The sequence below is a fragment of the Myxocyprinus asiaticus genome, chromosome 42, assembly GCF_019703515.2.
Source record: "Myxocyprinus asiaticus isolate MX2 ecotype Aquarium Trade chromosome 42, UBuf_Myxa_2, whole genome shotgun sequence".
Taxonomy (NCBI): Eukaryota; Metazoa; Chordata; class Actinopteri; order Cypriniformes; family Catostomidae; genus Myxocyprinus; species Myxocyprinus asiaticus.
In genome coordinates this window covers 36391658-36410000 of record NC_059385.1, presented here as the reverse complement: position 1 = coordinate 36410000, position 18343 = coordinate 36391658, and the positions used below count along the sequence as shown (strand labels likewise).

The following is an 18343-nucleotide window of genomic DNA, read 5'->3' as shown; positions in this document are numbered from 1 at the left end:
ATGATCAATTTCTTCCAAACTAACTTCCAGATCTCTACATATCTCTCTGATTGATACATGTGGATTGGGTGTGTTCTGTGTAAAAGGCCACAATACAGATAGCCCATCTGTGGCATTATTTACATGCTCAAATATGTGTTTGATTCTACATCTGTGTGTGTGCAGGAGTGTATGGAGATGACCAGCACGTTCAAGCAGCAGAAGTTTGGTCTGGTGAAGAGTGGCTTCAACCCCTCCATCATCACTGATCCGCTCTTCTTCCTGGATTACACACAAAACTGCTATGTTCCTCTGACCAGCTGCATCTATGACAGTATACTGAATGGTCAGAAGAAACTCTAGCTCTTCAAACACCACGAGAGATGACCTGACCAGTCTGAGTGACATCAGCACTCGTTTGTACTGCTGTATATTTGATCAGTGGCCAGCGTCAATTATTCATCGCTCATGTCTGTGGGAGCTACACATTTAGTCAATGTATAATTAATACATTTAAAAGAGGGTAATGACGATATGCTTAAGTTTAGGTGAGCAAACCGTTCTCTAGCCTGCAGCCATGTGATTTTAGTAGGACAGTGATTTGATGTGGAAATGAATGTTTGTGAGCTATGAAGGAAATTGTGCATTAAGATTCAATGATAGCAAAGGTTATGTTTCAAACTCGTAAATGGCAGACACTGTTATTTGTTTTGAAGTGAACTTTATTACTAATGATACACATTAGTGTCTGTCTCACATGTGCTTTAATGCCAGAACTTCACACAATGCAACTCATATTCAAACATTGACATTCTATCATTATTTACTCATCATGTTGTTCCAATCTAAAGGAGATGTCAGGCAAAATTTAAGTCTGTCACCATTCACTTTCATGGCATGTGTTTGTCGTCATTCTGCTTTGCATCTCCTGTTGTGTTCCACGGTAGAATGATATATGGGTAATTCAGGTTTGCAACAACATGACAGTGAGTCAATCACAGAATTTTCAATGATCCCTTTAATTACTCCATAATAATCATGAGCAGTTTTCATCTTTACAGGCTGTGTGTGAAAAATGGAATTCAAAAGTAAACTCTGGACACATAGCATCATGACGTCTTCCTACTGCTCATTTTTGAAGCCCATCACTCAGTCATCTGCTGTGAATGATGCCAATGAATGTTTTGATGTGTAATATTGTAATTATGTGTAAGTCATACACAGCTGCGCTTTGAATAATTCAAATGCACAGACTGAATCTGACTGTTTTATTGTACAGTATGTCCGCTGGTTCACTGGTTGAGAACTGAAGTTACTTTAGTCCTGAACATCATACATCATTATTTACCATTGTTTCAATTTTTAGTTGATTTATTGCTATTATTGTGATTTAGTTTTGTTAATATGTGGCACTTGAAAATTTTGAGATTCACTGTGAATTGTATTTGGGTAAAAAATACAATATAATACCTTTTTTCTTCACTCACTGAAGTGAAGCAAATATGCTATGATGTCAGTCAGTTTAATGAACTTAATTATGTAATAATAAATGGCGGTTTAGTTCATGTGTATTCAAGTTTGCATTATTCATTTTAAGTGTGGTGAAAAAGCCCTTTATATAATAATGTAAGAAAGATGGAAACTCAGACAGGTGCTTTTGCTCACATTTATATGGTATTACAAAAATGACTGCCTATATGACGTGTTACCTCTACAACACACTTTATTAGGCTAAGCTGATGACTTGTCATATTTTGTCATCTCTAGCTGTATTATAATGATGCTAATGCGGATGAAAGCCATATCAGGACTACAGTATGTTGTATGTAACTGACTTAACGACAGTTTCACTTCATAATAAAATGTACAATTAATTACACATTGCATCATTTTGGATTTATTTGATTATTCCGTTGTAGACACGAATATTTTGAGAATAAAATAGCGTACAGAATTAAATAAGTCATAGTCATCACCTATATTTTAATTTTATTATGGTGATAAAAGGAAAGCAAAGCTTGTGATTGTTTGAGCCGGAAGTCAGACTCATTGTAACGAATCGGTTCTTTTGAACTACTTATTTCAATGAATCATTTTGAAAAGCGATTCGTTCCAGCCTTCAGTCAAAAGCAGGAGGTAAAATGTGTAGTTTTCATTTCTAATTGAGTTGTTTGGTCTTCTTACATGCTATTTATTAAAAAGTTTTACATCTAAACTAAGACGAAAATCTAACGTGATTTTAGTGTCTTAGACTAAATCTCGCTTGAGTTAATTTACAGCCAAATAACCAACGAACACGTTTAACCAAAAAAAAAAAAAAAACTGACTTTAGGAGAACTATGCAGTTCGAGTGATTCGTTAAAAGGAACCGATTCTTCAGAACAATTCATAATCGAGTCTTCAATGATATCAAATGAGAGTTCAGAAGCATCATGGCGGACTCCCACAGCAACAATAACCATGTTCCCGTGTTATTCTCGTTCTCCGTGTTTTCTCGGCCCTCGTCCGTGGCCGTGGGCTCTGGTTATGAAGTGCTCATCCAGAAGTTTCGGTCCATTTACGGATATCAGATCGATGTCCACCGTAAATTCGTGATTCAGTATTTCTCCGAGGAATGGGGCCAGTTCATTGATTTGCCGAAGGGATTCACGATCTCGGAGAAATGTCGGCTCAGATTAGTGCCCGTGCAGATGGATGTAAGATGATATTTTCATACTTGACCTCTATTAACAATGTCTCTCATTTTATATCCGTGGAAAATTCATATTGACGTGTGAAAGTGTCTCGCTCAAGGGAGCGGAAATGTTCAAGTGTGCCAAAGTTTGTGTTTTATGAGAAGGAATCAAAAATACTTGTTCAGTTCTCTTGAAACATGCATTATTGACTTTTGAATGTTTGTATTTATTTGTTTATGTACAATCTGAACAGCCACGTTTCAAAGTCCTTCTTACAGGCGACTCGCTGTTATTATTGTATGTATTCATATTAAATAACTAGTTTTTTTCTCAGAAAGATTCAGATCTGTTTATTAAATACTTATAATGGCGTGTTCTCGTTCTGAACACAACTCAAACTGACATTACTGGAGCTCTCACGTGAAAACAGTGTCAACACATATCAGTGTATTAAACATTAATGTCACTGGGGGCATCTCACGGAAAAATATCTAGGTCACATTTCACCTCTAAGTAAAAAAAAAAAAAAAAGAATTTTATATATATATATATATATATATATATATATATATACACGCACGCACACACACACACACACACACACACACACGGTTGGGAGGGTTACTTTAGAAATGTATTCCACTACAGATTACAGAATACATGCTGTAAAATGTAATTTGTAACGTATTCCGTTAGATTAGTCAAGGTCAGTAACGTATTTTAAATACTTTGGATTACTTCTTCAGCACTGGTAGATTTTTCCACTTGTTTTGACTATAAAAACTCTGCCAGTACAGTAAGACAAAATACACGTTAAAAATACATTCTCTGAAAAACCTCAATATCTTATGCAGTGTTGTTTCTAAAACAAGATACATCAAATTGATCTTGTTTTAAGGATTTTTAGATATTTTTACAGGAAAACAATAAAAAAAAATTATCAAGAATAAAATTTTTGCCCTAATATCAAAGGTCTTACTAGAAAAAAATTAATTTTTATCCAACGTGAATTTTCTTGATGAAAAATATGATCATGTCTGGTAACATGTGCATGTAAAATGGCTAGAAATATCATTTTAGCTTAGTGTAAAGCTGACAGTTTACCCAAGGTTTATTTCTATTTCTTCTGCTCCAAACTTTCTTCAAACGTACTTCTCTGTCTGCTCGTGTGAATGTAACACATCATTTTTGTGGTAAAAGACGCTGGCTACCACCCCTGGAGTTCACTAGTTCGAATCCCAGGGTGTGCTGAGTGACTCCAGCCATGTCTCCTAAGCAACCAAATTGGCCTGGCTGCTAGGGAGGGTAGAGCCACATGGGGTAACCTCCTCGTGGTCGCTATAATGTGGTTCGTTGTCGGTGGGGCATATGGTGAGTTGAGCATGGATGCCGCGGTGGATGTCGTGAAGCCTCCACACACGCTATGTCTCTGTGGCAATGCGCTCAACAAACCATGTGATAAGATGCACGGGTTGGTGGTCTCAGATGTGGAGGCAGCTGGGATTCTTCCTCCGCCACCCTGATTGAAGTGAATCACTACGCGACCACAAGGACTTAAAAGTGCACTGGGAATTGGGCATTCCAAATTGGGTGAAAAAGGGGAAAAATCCCCCCCCCCCCCCAAAAAAGAAAAGTGTTTCACCGCTGTTCAAATGCTCTTTGGATCGCATCATTTATATGTATAAATGTTTTCCATCTGAAAGGACTAAATATTAAATGAAACAAATGACAATAAAATGCAAAGTAATCTCTTCAGTAATTAAAATACTTTTTGAATGTAACTGTATTCTAATTACCAATGATTTAAATTGTAACTGTAGTGGAATACAGTTACTTATATTTTGTATTTTAAATACGTAATCCTGTTACATGTATTCCGTTACTCCCCAACCCTGTGTATGTGTGTGTGTGTATATATATATATATATATATATATATATATATATATATATATATATATATATATACATACATACATACATACAGTACTGTGCAAAAGTTTTAGGCACTTAAGATGTTTCACAAAAGCATTTGTCATAAGATGATTATTTATATCTTCAGCTTTAGTGTGTCAATAGGAGAATACATTTTAGACTCCCAGACATTACTTTTGCAAATAGAAAAGATTAGAATAGAAGAACAGGGAGCTCTGCAAGAGATGGCATTGCCCCCACAGAGTCCCCCACTGAACATCGAGTCAGTCTGAGATTACACGAAGAGACAGAAGCAATTGAGACGGCCTAAATAGATAGAAGCTTGGAACATCCTATCTGCCAACAACCAAGAAAAACTGTGTCCAGGTGTACCTAAGAGAATTGGTGCTGTTTTGAAGGCAAAGGTGGTCACACCAAATATTGATTTAGCTTTTTTATGTTTACTGGACTTTGTATGATGTTAATCAATAAATGAAAACTATTTATGGTATTATTTTTGAAGATGTTTTCACAAGTGCCTAAAACATTTGCACAGTACTGTGTGTGTGTGTGTGTGTATATATATATATATATATATATATATATATATATATATATATATATATATATATATTACACATATTACACACTGGTGGCCAAAAGTTTGGAATAATGTTCAGATTTTGCTCTTATGGAAAGAAATTGGTACTTTAATTCACCAAAGTGGCATTCAACTGATCACAATGTATATTCAGGACATTAATAATGTGAAAAATTACTATTACAATATGAAAAAAATTCAGAACTTCTTAAACTACTTCAAAGAGTTCTCATCAAAAAATCCTCCACGTGCAGCAATGACAGCTTTGCAGATCCTTGACATTCCAGCTGTCATTTTGTCCAGATACTCAGGTGACATTTCACCCCACGCTTCCTGTAGCACTTGACATAAATGTGTCTTGTCGGGCACTTCTCACGCACCTTACAGTCTAGCTGATCCCACAAAAGCTCAATGGAGTTAAGATCCATAACACTCTTTTCCAATTATCTGTTGTCCAATGTCTGTGTTTCTTTGCCCACTCTAACCTTTTCTTTTAGTTTTTCTGTTTCAAAAGTGTCTTTTTCTTTGCAATTCTTCCCATAAGACCTGCACCCCTGAGTCTTCTCTTTACTGTTGTACATGAAACTGGTGTTGAGCGGGTAGAATTCAATGAAGCTGTCAGCTGAGGACATGTGAGGCGTCTATTTCTCAAACTAGAGACTCTGATGTACTTATCCTCTTGTTTAGTTGTACATCTGGTCTTCCACATCTCTTTCTGTCATTGTTAGAGCCAGTTGTCCTTTGTCTTTGAAGACTGTAGTGTACACCTTTGTATGAAATCTTCAATTTCAAGCATTGTATAGCCTTCATTCCTCAAAACAACGATTAACTGATGAGTTTCTAGAGAAAGCTGTTTCTTTTTTGCCATTTTTGACCTTAAGACATGCAAGTCTATTGCATACTGTGGCAACTCAAAAACAAACACAAAGACAATGTTAAGTTTCAATTAACGAACCAAATATCTTTCAACTGTGTTTGATATAATGTCAAGTGATTTTCTAGTACCAATTTATCATGATTACTCAAGGATAAGGTGTTGGAGTGATGGCTGCTGGAAATGGGGCCTGTCTAGATTTGACCAAAAATGACTTTTGAATGACTGTATGATCAGATGAATGCCACTTTGGTGAATTAAAGCACCAATTTCCTTCAAAAAAACAAAATCTGTACATTATTCCAAACTTTTGGCCTCCAGTGTGTTTATATATACAGGTGCATCTCAATAAATTAGAATGTTGTGGAAAAGTTCAATTATTTCAGTAATTCAACTCAAATTGTGAAACTCGTGTATTAAATAAATTCAATGCACACAGACTGAAGTAGTTTAAGTCTTTGGTTCTTTTAATTGTGATGATTTTGGCTCACATTTAACAAAAACCCACCAATTCACTATCTCAACAAATTAGAATATGGTGACATGCCAATCAGCTAATCAACTCAAAACACCTGCAAAGGTTTCCTGAGCCTTCAAAATGGTCTCTCAGTTTGGTTCACTAGGCTACACAATCATGGGGAAGACTGCTGATCTGACAGTTGTCCAGAAGACAATCATTGACACCCTTCACAAGGAGGGTAAGCCACAAACATTCATTGCCAAAGAAGCTGGCTGTTCACAGAGTGCTGTATCCAAGCATGTTAACAGAAAGTTGATTGGAAGGAAAAAGTGTGGAAGAAAAAGATGCACAACCAACCGAGAGAACCGCAGCCTTATGAGGATTGTCAAGCAAAATCAATTCAAGAATTTGGGTGAACTTCACAAGGAATGGACTGAGGCTGGGGTCAAGGCATCAAGAGCCACCACACACAGACGTGTCAAGGAATTTGGCTACAGTTGTCGTATTCCTCTTGTTAAGCCACTCCTGAACCACAGACAACGTCAGAGGCGTCTTACCTGGGCTAAGGAGAAGAAGAACTGGACTGTTGCCCAGTGGTCCAAAGTCCTCTTTTCAGATGAGAGCAAGTTTTGTATTTCATTTGGAAACCAAGGTCCTAGAGTCTGGAGGAAGGGTGGAGAAGCTCATAGCCCAAGTTGCTTGAAGTCCAGTGTTAAGTTTCCACAGTCTGTGATGATTTGGGGTGCAATGTCATCTGCTGGTGTTGGTCCATTGTGTTTTTTGAAAACCAAAGTCACTGCACCCGTTTACCAAGAAATTTTGGAGCACTTCATGCTTCCTTCTGCTGACCAGCTTTTTAAAGATGCTGATTTCATTTTCCAGCAGGATTTGGCACCTGCCCGCACTGCCAAAAGCACCAAAAGTTGGTTAAATGACCATGGTGTTGGTGTGCTTGACTGGCCAGCAAACTCACCAGACCTGAACCCCATAGAGAATCTATGGGGTATTGTCAAGAGGAAAATGAGAAACAAGAGACCAAAAAATGCAGATGAGCTGAAGGCCACTGTCAAAGAAACCTGGGCTTCCATACCACCTCAGCAGTGCCAAAACTGATCACCTCCATGCCACGCCGAATTGAGGCAGTAATTAAAGCAGTAGGAGCCCCTACCAAGTATTGAGTACATATACAGTAAATGAACATACTTTCCAGAAGGCCAAGAATTCACTAAAAATGTTTTTTTTATTGGTCTTATGATGTATTCTAATTTGTTGAGATAGTGAATTGGTGGGTTTTTGTTAAATGTGAGCCAAAATCATCACAATTAAAAGAACCAAAGACTTAAACTACTTCAGTCTGTGTGCATTGAATTTATTTAATACACGAGTTTCACAATTTGAGTTGAATTACTGAAATAAATGAACTTTTCCACGACATTCTAATTTATTGAGATGTACCTGTATTTATTGTGACGGGGTGAGCAAGAGACAGACACAGTGGGTGTGGCATCAAGCCTCGGAGAGGCATTTATTGGAAATAATAATAAAAAAATAACATGTCCATAAAAAGGAGAAGTGTCCTGGGGGAATAGTGCTCAAAATAAAAGGGGAATGTGGCATCCTCGTGGTGAGATGGGGCTCCATGAAGGGCGGGGAAGTGTCCGAGGATTGGCCCAGGCATGAGCTGGGTCCGTTGGTCACACGCGCTCCCCTCCAGGGTCCACGGCGTGAGGGGCGGTGGCCTGTCTTTCCAGGCCCGCGGCAAGTTAGAGAGGAAGGTGGTTGCCTTTAGCCCGTCGGCCACGATGAGTGCTATTCTCCCCCTGGCGAAACATTTAACTCATGAAGTGGGTCCAAGGAGCGGGTCCGGCGACGCATCTAATTTGTCCGAACCCTCCCAGCTCTGGTCCTGGGCGTGCGAGGATGCTAGTGTGTGCACATGGAGATTTGAAGCCGGCTCCCCGAGAAGAGGTGCGCTCTGCGTTTTAAAGACAGCGGTGATGAAGCATTATTCACATCAGGTGTGCTCCATCCACTGCTGTCAGAACGAGGCTTATTAATTATGCGCCTCTTCTCGCTCTCCTGCTCAACTCCCGTCGTGAGTCTGGCTGAAGGACGGCCCTAAGAGGCGGGGCGACGATAAGGAGAGGGAGGGGCGGATCATTCCGCCACTATATATTTATATATATTCCAATTATATTCCAATTATATTTTGCATGAAGAAAATGAAGCCTTTTTAGGACTATTAAGATTTTATTGCATTGTGACATTTTCATGGCAGTTAAGAACACACGCCCATGAATTCTCATTACTGTAGTGCATGCAAAGTATTTCACAGATTTTTTTTTTTTTTTTTTTTTTTTTTTTTGTCACACTCAATAGATTTTCTTTACTGCATTACAGAGATGAGAACAGGATTTTTTCCCACATTAATAAAAATGGAGGGGTGTTTTGATCGTCATGAAAATAATGTTACAATGCAAAGAAAGGCTTAGTTTTCTGTATGTAAGATGAAATGACTCATGAGGTGAAATATGGCCCGAACATGTTCTTGACATATTTTTGGGAGACTCATCACAGTTCCCTGTCTAGTCCTGGTTAAGTATGTAAACATGGTTGATGTATTACAAACACAGTGCGTGTTCATGGCTGTGTTTGTGTTCAGCAGAATGATTGAAGAAACTGAAGTGTGTCTGTATATGTTGCAGATCACGATATTAGGAAACCTGTCACCCGCCACCACAGTTTTCTTCTGCTGCGACATGCAGGAGAGATTCAGACCTGCCATCAAATACTTCGGGGACATCATCAGTGTGGGACAGAGGCTGGTAATCCTAATTGCTGTGTCCAAAATCATTCACTCATTCACTACTCACATACTATATCCTAGAGTGCACTATATCTCAGCAGTGAGTGAATTCGGACACTAATGTATATACAGAGTGTCGGATCTCTGGGGCGGTCGCAGAAACAACGTCACATATGAACTTTTAAAATACTTGGGCCTTACTTGTTATTCTTATTAAATAATATATTAATACAATACATTTTCATTCTGTTTGTGATTTTTAATATATATGTTAATATAAATAATAAACACATTTGATCAAATGTACATTAATGTATTTATTTGTTATGCTTTAGTATCTTTAAACCCTAATACAAGCTGTATAACGTTTCTCATCCGACCATAAACAGCACCAGAGTTATCATAACTTACATGTTATAACTGAATATTTAAATCATCCACAGAATTATAATTTCCACTGTGTGCAGTCTCCTGAGGTAAAGTAATATCACCTCAGTGAATTATTTAGTAAATAAATAATTCTTCAGCTTAATGGCAAAATACTGCATAAAATATAAAGCGTACAGATACATTTTAAAATGTATGTTTTGCCTCTCTAAATGTTATGTAATTTTAATCAAGTAATGATTTGTCACAAAGTAATTTAATACATGTAGCATGAAATAAAACATGGCAGGAGTGAAGGAAACTGTAAACTCCCAGCTCGTACGTCTTCCCCGCAGTGGATTATGGGCAATTAACCGTTGTCAAGTGTACATTGAATGTACACTCTAAATTAGAGTGCATTGTGGTTAAGAATGAGTGAACGAAAGTAGGGAATGAATGGCAGACACTTACAAAATGGCAGACACCTGAAATAGTGCACTATATAGTGGATAGGGGGTGATTTCAGACACTTTCACTCTTTCAATCACAGTCTGTTCATCTTTGAAATTATTTGACTGCAATGTTATTGAGACTGTGGGCTGGTAAGATTATTAGTACAAATCCCTGAAGTGTTGATCCATAAACTATCACCCTTGTGCCCTTGAGCGGGATGACAATAGTCCGTGTACTATCCAGGTCACTTCGGATGAGACAGTATTTTTAGATTCAACTGCGGTATGAGTTTTATTGATTTGTCCAGCTGCAGGGAGCTCGTATTCTGGGTATTCCTGTGGTGGTATCGGAGCAGTACCCTAAAGGTCTGGGCAACACAGTGCAGGAGATGGACCTGACCGGCGCTAAACTAGTTTTCCCCAAAACCAAGTTCTCCATGGTGCTTCCTGAGGTGGAGACGCTGCTGGCTGAGATTCCAGGAGTCCGCAGTGTTGTTCTGTTTGGAGTTGAGGTCAGTTCAATCAGCAAAAGACAGGAAATCTCTAAGTATATGATGTGACCCCCTGAACTTTCGCTGTTCACAGCAAGACAGTGATGACAATGAATGAGGGATGTGGATTATTAATTGATAATCGATATAATTTTCATTAATAATTTGATAGATTAAGCTTATCAATCGACAGTTAATTAATTCCAGAACAAGTGCGTTCAGTAATCAGCCCATCAGACATTGATAAGGCTGTCTATACAGTCACCTGCCGCTAGAGGGCGCTTGTGGGCTGCATGTCACGTCTTCTCCGCATCACTGAAGAAGAAGAACGGCACAGATGAAGATGAAGCGGGCTCAATGTAATCATTATTGGAGTGTTTCTCTATAAATGAACATTGTGTTTTCTGCATACACCGTGATAATGTGTTAAAGCAGTGGTTCTCAACCTTTTTGACTCCAAGGCCCCCCATTGTCAGAGAAAATATTCAGAGGCCCCCCATGAAGGCTATTAGATATTTATATGATAAGATATATCTATAATAAGATATTTCCTTAACTTGAGATTCCAGAAATGTCTAGAACTGTATATTCTTCATAAAAAGCAGGCTGCTGAAGGGAGCTATTACATTTTTAGCATTTTCAGTAAGTTGAATTATAATAATTATATAACAATTATAATAATCTATCATATTTTAAATAATTGTAAGAGACCTTGAGGCCCCCTTGTGGGTCCCGATCCCCTGGTTGAGAACCACTGTATTAAAGTATATTATGACAACAAGCACAGTTGATCTGTTGGGCTCCTTGTTGAAAAGAAGTCCAAAGGTCCAAAATGTCCCACGATCTACAAGGTGAAGTTTTAATGAACTCAAATATGTATCTTCTATGCAAGTCATTATTAACAGTAATTAATTAACAGTAATTACATTAATTCACAAATTCATACTAAACATACCCTAAATATATTAAAATACACTGAACTAAGAAAATGCCAATACTTACATTTCTTAAGTGTGTTAATGTAAATTATATTTAAACAGAAGGTTACATGCACATATTATTTGGAGTCCTCCACTTGTGTTTTGTTGTATTAACTTTAACGATTAATCGATTAATTGATAGTTAATTTCCAAGATGATCGATTATGAAAATATCTGGAAATTGGCATCCCTGCAATGAATGTAAAAACCCTCCACTAATTTCTGAGATTACATAATTTGGTAATAGGTCTATCAACTGGTGTGATTTAGCTGTTAAATCTGTCATGTTCATTTACAGAGAACGCTTATTGAGTGCTTTGTGTGTTGTAGACGCATGTGTGCATTCAGCAGACCGCTCTGGATCTGATTGGACGAGGGTTTGAAGTGCACATTGTTGCTGACGCCACGTCCTCCAGAAGCATGATGGACAGGATGTTTGCACTAGAGGTGAGAGAAATCTGCACGTACAAACTTCACTTCATGAGGTATTCTGTTAGACAACGGTGGACCTCTTTGATTTATTATTAACTGACTAGAATGTTATGGACCCTGATGGAAGATATGGAAAAAGAAATATGAAAAGTGCAAACATACTGTATCTATATGTATGTCTGCTGATAATGGACAAGGAAATGAAAACATACCACATCCATAACTATCAGTAATGAGTGTTTACAAAAAGACAGCATGAGTGAAATATTATTGACAGTGATATTTACACATGGTTTCTAATGAGTGCAATGTATTACAATGCACATACTACATTATTTGATGAAAATGTAACACCTCCGCCTCTGAAACAACTTTCTTTTGCGGATAATGTCACCCAAGTCATGTGGGCTATTGGTTGATCTCAACCAATAGCTAAATAGCTATTTGGTTATTGTTTTAGGCTACTGTTGTAGGTAATGCAGCCTTTCTGAAGTCTTGCCAACAGAGTAATTTAACCTTCAACTATACCAGGTCCATGGGCATGGCCGGGAGCATGTAATAAGTTTAGGATTACAAAATAAAAGTCCCCAGAACTACAAATCAGGCACCTTTTGTTAATGATGTTGAACAAACAAAATACATATGAAAGTGTTTCATATAGCACATAAATAGACATGTCGTATAAGAAATGAAAGCTCTCAATCTCAGGATTTATTATTTTGTTGCCATAACACTACAGTTTAAATGTTTCTCAAAAGAATCACAAAGTGAAATATGATCTCTGTAAGACAATAAAGACAGACGTCTAATGTCTGCTCTGATCACTGCTTCTGTAAGACCCAAACTCTGTATCAACTCTTGCCTGTTTTCTTCAAAATGACCCATTTTTCACTTGTCTGTGAGCTTACTTGGGTAAATAGTCTAAAGTTATGTCTCAGAAGTTCAGAACAAAATATGCAGTCCAGTAGAAAAAGCATGATAAACAAATCTCAGCAAAATATGTTCTTGACACCAAGACTGAGCTTTTAGTCCACTCGGAGGCCGAGCTATTCAACGAAACAATGAGGTTTATGCTCTAAACATAAACTTGTTGTCTATGAATGAGCACATGGTGAGTGCTCCGCTGTGTTACAGCGCCACCTACATTTCACGTCTGGATATTGTGACGGAAAATTACACTAGAGGTGAAGAGGTTAATGCTGTTTTACATTAATTTCAGAAAAGTTACAGCAGTAATAGCACATAATGATAGAAAAGTGTGTGCCGGCAGTGTTTCTCCTTCACAATCCACTGCAAACTAACATTCACATTTCCATCTGTTCTGAAATGACACGGCTACTTTACACCAGCCAATCAATTCCTGATAAATAAAATTATAAAAATAAAAGTCTTGCCTTGCATTTTACCTTGTTGAATATTCTTTTTCATTTCATTCAAAATGCATCACATTTTGGATGTTAAATCAACTAATCAAAATTTGAAACCCCCAATATCAGTATTGTTCGTGCTCCTGTGCAAAGCAACAACAAGTGAGATGGACTCTCTTGAAAATATATTTATGGTGGGCAGTTAACGTTGCATATGTTTATTGTGCTTTTCTTGTTATCTTCAGCGTCTGTCTCGCACTGGAATCATCGTCACCACAAGTGAATCGGTTCTTCTGCAGCTACTGTCTGATAAAGAACATCCAAAGTTCAAAGAGATTCAGAACATCATTAAAGCCAGCGCTCCAGAGTCAGGCCTGCTGTCAAAGATCTGATTAAAGCTCGAGCTAAATGTGCTCTACATACCACACATCAGTTTCTCTTAGCTTCTCAACTTCACACACTCACACATGGGAACATTTCTCTAAAATATGTTGGAACAGATTGAAACGCTTACCAGCAGACATTTGTGCTCAAGCTTTTAACGTCCTTCACATGCAGTCCAAAAGTTTAAAGTTATATATTTGATGCTAATATAATCCAAAATGTATTTTTAGATGTGTATTGAATGAGAGCAAACTCTTTGACCTGAAAGCATCCATCCATTTGTTGTTATTGAATTCATGTGTATGTGCTCAGAAAAAAAACCCCAAAATGGCCAAAATAAAGAATTCCTACTAAAATAAGTGCACAATTGGAAATGGATTGTTTTTCTGTATTAGTAAATTATTGCAAACATTTGCTGTGAATGTAAGTACAGTTAAATAATGCTTGAGGACATGTGTTTTTCAATTGTTTTTGAGGTTTCTTCTCTTGCATTAGTTTTAGATATCTGAGCCCATGGATAACTCGCCCTCACACCTTTAGTTAACTGTGCTACACAAGTGTTATGCTTGACTCTGTAGGGCTACAGTAAATATAACTAGTGGAAATCATTAGTTTAAGATGCTTGTTTTTATTCCCACTCTGTACTTTCATTTATTAAGAGATGTTTCATTTTAAGTTTAAGTTTTGACAATTATTGCATTCTGTCACTGTATTTTAAGCCTGTATGGTTTGAACATCAGACTAACTCTCATCTAAACCTGCCAGTGACATCTTGGCCAAGTTCTAACTGTTATAAGGTATTTAGTCTTTAGACTTTCGCACATATCTATGTCACAAGATCAACGTTATTACCAAAACAATTGAAGCATCTTCAGTAGAAGTATTATTTTTGTAAAGTTTACCGACACTAAGAGTAATTTTCGAGAATGAGAGCATCAGGGGTGTGTAGAGTTCTGCATTTTTCCTGAAAGAAATAACATTTTTGTGTAGACCTGTTTTTTATTTTATTTTATTGTTAGATTCAAATCTTGATTTCGTGCCCAAACCCTGTAGACTGCACTGACATTCTGAGACTGAGGATTGTCATTCACAGTTTTAATTATTAATATTTCATGTGTGTGTATTTGTGTTAAAATCATTTTGACAGCGTGTACATGTAAATTTGTTGACTTGATGACCAGTCTCTACTGATTGTACAAAGCGCAGATATATTTTCTTGATGTGATAAAATTGTTTTGTGGACTTTGTAAACATTAATGTTTTAAAACCTTTTTTGAATCTGCTCTAATTAATATATGATATGAATAAATGTTATATGCACTAAATCTTGTACATGTGAAAAGGTTTAATTTATCTTGGTGTACAAATTAATTCATTTCATCCCATCAAATTTTAAAAAGGGAGAAGGCAAAGTGTATTGCGTAAGTCACGGCAAAACACAAAATATTTTTCCTTAAAATTGATGTCCTCTAATATGGACACTGACGGCAGGCCTAATTTTTGAAATTTTTATAATACCAAGCTAAAGAAAGTCAATTTCGTTTTTTATCAAATTATTAATTGTTTCCAGAAGGGTTGGCTATTCATGTTTTTAAGATGCTACAGACATTACATATGATTTTCTGTAAAGCTGCTTTGGAACAATGTGTATTGGGAAAAGCACCAACATTTTTTTATTTTTTTATTATATGACTTAATTTGAAATTTAATGTTACAGCTGCCCCACCACCAGGAGATATTCTGGGATTAATGGGGTGAAACATCCGTGATAGGAGGCTCTAGGCTGATGACCCCATGACTGGACAACTGAAGGCACCGGCTGAGGTGTGGCATGCACAGGTAATCATTTACCTGTGCATCTGAGTAATGTTCGGCCCTGGGCCTGACTGGGATCCCGTATAAGATGAATAAGCGGTGCCCAACAGTTCTTAAACTGTTATGGAGACTACTGAGAGTTGCCTGGAAGAATCAGTGCATACCCCTGGAATGACGAAGGGCAGTGGCCATCTTTATACACAAAGAATAGGAATCCAACAGCATAAGTCAGTTTAGGAGTATTGCTCTACTAAATGTGGAGGGAAAGATTTTCTTTTTGGTGGCAATCAAAAATACCAGGTTTTCCTGGATGTGTGGAGCATGTATCAGTAATATGGGAGCATATCCAGTCTGCCAATTGAGACAAGAAAGACCTCCATGTAGTCTGGCTGGACCTGAAAAATGCCTATGGGTCAGTTCCACACCAGATCGTCAGCTATGCAATGGAGTTTTTCCATGTACCACAGTGTATTAAGAGTTTGGTAAATAATTACTATGGGGACCTGAATATATGTCATGCAACACACGAGTAGATAACTGGATGGCAGCAACTGGAAAAAGGGATTGTGATGGGATGTTCAATCTCTCCCATCCTTTGTTGTTAACAGGGCGGTCAGTCCTGGCACATGGAAGTGATTGGTCAATGATGGTCGACCTTGACCAGCAGCTAAAATTTCCTTCTAAGATCACCATCACCTCCTTGATGCCAGACAAAGTGTTATGGTTGGCATCAATAACATTACATCATGATGGCGCCGCGGATGGCCGCCTCGGTGTGGAGTGCTTCTATTGTTTTGCTGTTTTTGTTTGTTTGTCCTGTGTTTAGTAATCTTTTTTCAGTCAGTTTTACCAGAGATGAACTGCTGATCATTCGACAGCATACACCAGTAAATCTTTTCCTGGATTTTGAATATTCGGACGTTTTGTTTGACATTTTAGTCGGAGGCGCGGCTGTGTTGTTTAAACACGCCATGAGACGAGGGAGACAAGCAGGCGCGCTGGTCAAACTCCGTTGGCGGGGCTTTTGAACAACGCTGCCGAGCATTCATCTTGCGAATCTCCGCCCTCTTCCTAACAAAATGGATGAACTACATCTCCTCACCTGCACAAACAAGGACTTTTCAAACTTTGCTGCCTTGTGCTTCACAGAAACCTGGCTGAGTGAAGCCATTCTGGACAGCACGTTGCATCTGCCGGGCTTTCAGCTGTTCAGAGCGGGTCGCATCACGGAGTTAACGGGGAAAACGAGAGGTGGTGGAACATGCTTTTACATCAATGAAAGTTGGTGTACAGATGTAACAACATTAAAGAAGATGTGCTGTCCTAATTTGGAAGCGCTCTTTATTAACTGTAAGCCTTTCTACTCGCCACGGGAGTTTTCCTAGTTTATTCTGGTGAGTGTGTATATCGCGTCAAACGTGTGTTACAACACAGCGCTGCAACAGCTGGCTGATCAGATCACAGACACGGAACAACAATACCCGGACTCGGTAATTATTATTCTTGGGGATTTTAACAAAGCAAATCTCACACGTGAACTGCCCAAATATAGACAGCACATTACATGCCCAACCAGAGACAGAAATATACTGGATCATTGCTACACAACAATAAAGGATGCATATCGCTCTGTCCCTAGAGCAGATTTGGGACTCTCTGATCACTGTCTGGTTCATCTTCTTCCAACCTACAGACAGAAATTAAAATCTGCTAAACCTGTATTAAATTACACCAACTCTCTGTTCCCATGTCTATCTGTCAGTGAATCACCAGCTTTCTGATGGACAGGCAGCAGCTCGTGAGACAGGGGATACTCACTTCCAGCACCTGTACAGTCAGCACTGGTGCCCCCCAGGGATGTGTGCTCTCCCCACTACTCTTCTCCCTCTACACCAATGACTGCATCGCCAAGGACCCCTCTGTCAAGCTCCTGAAGTTTGCAGATGACACCACTGTCATCGGCCTCATCCGAGATGACGATGAGTCTGCATACAGAAGGGAGGTTGAACAGCTGGCTGTCTGGTGCAGTCAAAACAACCTTGAGCTGAACATGCTCAAAACGGTGGAGATGATTGTGGACTTTAGGAGGAACACCCCAACACTAACCCCCCTCACCATTCTAAACAGCACTGTGGCAGCAGTGGAGTCATTCAGGTTCCTGGGCACTACCATCTCACAGGACCTGAAGTGGGAGACCCACATTGACTCCATTACGAAAAAGGCCCAGCAGAGGTTGTACCTCCTTCGCCAGCTGAGGAAATTCAACCTGCCACAGGTGCTGCTGATACAGTTCTACTCAGCAGTCATTGAGCCTGTCCTCTGCACTTCAATAACTGTCTGGTTTGGTTCAGCTATGAAATCAGACATCAGAAGACTACAAAGGACAGTTCGGACTGCTGAGAGGATTATTGGTTGCCTATTATTGGTTGGGGGTTTCTGGAGAGTGTTTGAGTAGGGGAGCAAAACCAGGCCAAGCTAGGCTTTGGCGGGGCGGCTGACGCGGTCTTGTGGCTCACCTCTCACATCACTCTCCTACTTAATCTGGCGGAGGATTGGTTTAAGGACAGGCACTGGACGGGTGGTAGGTAGAGTTTGATTGACTGTGTTTTTTCTAATAGAGGAGAGGCCTTGGACATAGGGTAGGTCTGCTTATGGGGGGGGGGGGTATTGAACCCTAGTTGTATAGTATGTCTTGATGGGAAAAGAGGAATGTCTTGATGGGAGAGCAAGAACGAGAGGCAGTGGAGA

At 38.7% G+C, this 18343-nt stretch overlaps 2 protein-coding genes across 2 annotated transcripts in view; both read left to right on the top strand.

Annotated features, from left to right (window-relative positions):
• slc27a6 (solute carrier family 27 member 6) overlaps window positions 1-1858 on the top strand; it is a 45094-nt gene extending 43236 nt beyond the window's left edge. The window contains exon 10 of the mRNA XM_051683549.1: window positions 166-1858. Coding sequence (XP_051539509.1) covers window positions 166-342 — 177 coding nt within the window. The 3' untranslated portion in view covers window positions 343-1858. The remainder of the gene's footprint in view (window positions 1-165) is intronic.
• A 529-nt stretch (window positions 1859-2387) lies between these two features.
• Window positions 2388-15110, top strand: isoc1 (isochorismatase domain containing 1). Its single transcript, XM_051683582.1, has 5 exons — window positions 2388-2675; window positions 9208-9327; window positions 10435-10638; window positions 11928-12044; window positions 13642-15110. The coding sequence occupies exons 1-5, from the start codon at window positions 2412-2414 to the stop codon at window positions 13786-13788; spliced, it is 852 nt and encodes a 283-aa protein (XP_051539542.1). The 5' UTR covers window positions 2388-2411; the 3' UTR covers window positions 13789-15110.
• The last annotated feature ends 3233 nt before the right edge of the window (window positions 15111-18343 follow it).

What these genes read in the sequence shown, in the direction of transcription:
- isoc1 (XM_051683582.1), top strand. Translation starts at nt 2,412, where the DNA reads ATGGCGGACTCCCACAGCAACAATAACCATGTTCCCGTGTTATTCTCG. An exon ending in TTGTTCTGTTTGGAGTTGAG is followed by an intron (nt 10,639 to 11,927) that starts GTCAGTTCAATC and finishes TGTGTGTTGTAG; the next exon opens with ACGCATGTGTGCATTCAGCA. An exon ending in ACAGGATGTTTGCACTAGAG is followed by an intron (nt 12,045 to 13,641) that starts GTGAGAGAAATC and finishes TGTTATCTTCAG; the next exon opens with CGTCTGTCTCGCACTGGAAT.